Consider the following 3611-nt stretch of genomic DNA (forward strand, 5'->3'; position numbering starts at 1 on the left):
AGGAGTGTGTAATAGGGATGGATAGGAGGGCTCGGGCCTGGGTCAAAGCCACTTAGAAATCGTTGAGGAGGTACAAGCACGGGTCTATAAGAGTGAGAAAACCTTTAAAGGCAGGAGAGAGAGAAGGGCTCTGGAGAAGGAGAAAACAAAGTGAGATCATTCATTTCCATTATCACGATTAAAAACACCATTCGGGTTTGTAGTGCTTTTTAATTTACACGGGAAAGCGGCGTGAGGAAGACTAATGCGGGGGGAACCGCCGTCGTGATCACCTCGGCAAGTCCCTAGTCTGCTTCAAGGCCGGCCACAAAATCTGACATTTCACGCATAAATAAACTCCTATACGTCTGCCCCCCCCACCACTCTTCATCCATGTACATTAAGAAACTAAATTAAAGACGTGAAATGTAAATGTGCTAATTAAATAATATCCTTCCATCCCTAATAAAAATGTCACATTCCCCTGTGGAGAAATACGAACTCAAGAAAATGGAAATAGCCTTGACACTTGGATTAAAACACTATTGATGCCATTAAAATGCTAAGTGGCTCCAGCCAATTGGCATAACCACATTTCACTGGTGGAATGTCAAAGGAGCACACAAGTAGAAGCAATTACTAAAAGAGTATTGTTAATTACGAGGTGCTGCATATTTAATACGTGGTCGAGTAAAACAAAGGTTATGTTAATATGGGTATAATAAGTATTTAAAATGTCGCCGTTTTCTTGTAAGCACAATGTTTGATAATTCTCTGGAGAAAAAGCCATTTCTTGGTTCTATTCAGAGCAGATTATATACGTACTAAATACATCACGCGCACACACAAAAAGTGACGCACAGACTCTGTCTCTCATTGTGATGTTTTTAAAAGCAAAATTGGGCATTTGCGGAGCAACTTGGACGGTTTAATGGCTTTGTGGCAGCGTGGAACTCTTGTGCACTCTTGTGGTGACAACTAGAGTACACTACAGACCGTCCAATCGTTTCTTCTTTTATAAACATTTTGTGTGCAAATGTCACTGCATGCCAGACAGATAGATGATGGAAGAATTGCCAAGCTTTTAAGCCTACATCATCTAATTTGGGTTATTTCAAGCCATGGAAAAGAGGATGCTTGGGCTTGATTGTATAACATTTAACATACAGTTGCTTGAAAAATCTAGTTTTGTTTTTATTGTGAGTCTTAGATGTGAGAGAATTGTGAATTCATCAGTATTTTAAAACATTGAATTACATTCGATCCTAGAGTAGTTTGTTTAAAGTGACCATGTTCATTCAGTCAGTTTCTGTTGACAGTAGAAATATTGAAACAAAAAGACACATTTGCTTAAGACTGCATATCATTTTTACACAACCCATTTGTTAATAATATGAGTCGAGACTGATAAATGGGAGAAACATCAAGGATAGGGAGGCAATTAAGATCAGAAGCTCCATTGTTCCATCAAAGTCCCAAGGCAGCTGTAAATCTACTATAGTGCCCCATCTCATAATGTACATACAGCAATTAGAGAGTCCGGCAACACTTCCTTTCTACAAAGCATTTGAATATAAAGACAATTAAGCATTTTATGTTGATTTGATTTCCCTGGAGCTATCGTTATCCATCTTGAACGGAGCGCAACATTTAAAAGGGAAGGCCGACACTTTGCTCTTGTCTGAGTTCAAACTACAACCAACAAAACGTGGGAAGGAGATATATTGGTTTCCAGGGGATTTGATGGTGACTTATACTTTTGCTAGCAGAGTACGCGCATTTGTTGCGGTTAACAATGACATCCAATTCAGCCCGGCTAATGAACTTCAACGCAGTCATGTTCAGCATTACGTGGGTGATTTGTTGGGTGTTATGTCTTACAATTTGGAGGCTAATGTTGATGAATGCCCGGGCTGTGGCGCATATTTTTATCCAACGTGATACAACACTGCCACCCAGTGGTACCTTTGTGGAAGCACAGTTACTAAAGGTGGCAAAGAGACTAAAGACTTTAGGATGAGTGGCCCATTTACTTATTATTTGTGTGATAGTTGTACTTTTTAGTTGAAGCATTCATAAGGTATGTATGCATACTGTGCAAAAAAGGAACTCACCAATGCCTGAGTTGCCGCCAGTTATCAGGGCCACCTTGTCGGACAGATCCCGACCTTGAAGGATCTCCAAAGCCGCAGAGTTGCCATCATAGCGTTTTGGCTTCACCGTCACATCCTCCACAGTAAACACTTGGCGGGGGTCGAAATGAGTGCTTCGCTTATTGATGTGGCTGGTAGTAAGAAAAAGATTGTAGAAAAATACTTTCATATTCTGAAACGTTACAATTGTGGATAAACAAAGTGATTTGAATCATGTACTACTTGAAGTGAGTCAGATAATTATCAAGGTCTGCAGAAGCTGGATAACAATCCTGATCATTTGACTCAAGTATGTTGCAACAGGGAGACATAGAAAATATGCAGGACACCGGCCCTCGAGGACCGGTGTTGCCTACCCATTCTTCATGACGATCAACTTACTCAACGTAAACAATTTGACCATGTTCATTGGTGTTTTGCTCCCAGCCATATGGCAAATCTGTTGGAGGAAAGGGCAGAAATTACTTTTCTGTGGGATATTGTGTACATGATGAGCAATTCATACAATTAAACAATTAATACAAACTTGAATTAAACTGCAATACTTGTGGTGGTGATGGGTGAGAAAAACAACAACAACAACAAAAAGAATAATTAAATATCAAACCTCCAGCACAACGTTTCTTCTTTCCAGTCTTGGGGTGTTCCCACTGTGTCCTCATCTCATCGTGGCTTTTGTCACACAAACAAAAATGGAAAAAGTTAGAAAGTGCACCGTGATCAGGTTATGTCTTGTTTTATTTTACATTTTCTCCAATAATAAAATATAAAGATAACAAATCAATCACGTAAAAGAAACTACTGCGGGTGCACGAGTTAGCGATGCATGATACAGTTGTGCAGGCTCCTTTAACAGCAAGATGCTGTACTTGCAAAATAAATACACTTTTGAAATGCAAACAAACACGTACTCATGACTGTTATAGTTGACGGATTGCACTCACTTTGCATAGTAGACCCATCCATCTTTCGTTGATCTTTCCTCCCATCCAGGAGGTAACTCATCGTCGCTGTCAGTATCGTCCATACCAGCGTACTTAAGAGCTGCCATTGCGTTTCAATATGGGAAACTTAATGCAAGTTCCGTGCACAGTGACACTAGCGTCTTAGAAACCAAAACAAAAATAGCCGAGAGTCACGGTGCAGTCTGGTACTTCCGCAATAATATGATGACGCTTGCCGCGGTGTTTGATGGGATATTGAGTCAAAAGAAATGTGGGACGTTTGCTTGTCGTCGTCATTTCTAATTTTATGTTACGTCCGTTTTTTTTGTTGTAAACTTAATTGCGGCAGCAAAATAATAACACGTTTGTTGGCTATAGGATTATAACAACCTTTTTAATCATATGTATTTTTGACATGACCCTATTTCATTAACGGACAATTTAGACAAAAGAACATTTATCCATTGTTACGTGTGGTACCATTGCATGACCCTAACCCACTATCATAATGGAATCAAACACTGCAGAAAATGGA

At 39.7% G+C, this 3611-nt stretch overlaps 1 protein-coding gene across 1 annotated transcript in view; it reads right to left on the reverse strand.

The window, feature by feature from the left end:
- Positions 1-3325, reverse strand: part of wwox (WW domain containing oxidoreductase) — a 120860-nt gene extending 117535 nt beyond the window's left edge. The window contains exons 1-4 of the mRNA XM_037255445.1: positions 3077-3325; positions 2740-2804; positions 2514-2571; positions 2094-2263 (exon numbers count right to left, since the gene is read on the reverse strand). Coding sequence (XP_037111340.1) covers positions 2094-2263; positions 2514-2571; positions 2740-2804; positions 3077-3183 — 400 coding nt within the window. The 5' untranslated portion in view covers positions 3184-3325. The remainder of the gene's footprint in view (positions 1-2093; positions 2264-2513; positions 2572-2739; positions 2805-3076) is intronic.
- Positions 3326-3611: the final 286 nt, after the last annotated feature.

Source organism: Syngnathus acus, chromosome 6 (genome assembly GCF_901709675.1).
Source record: "Syngnathus acus chromosome 6, fSynAcu1.2, whole genome shotgun sequence".
NCBI classification, from domain to species: domain Eukaryota; kingdom Metazoa; phylum Chordata; class Actinopteri; order Syngnathiformes; family Syngnathidae; genus Syngnathus; species Syngnathus acus.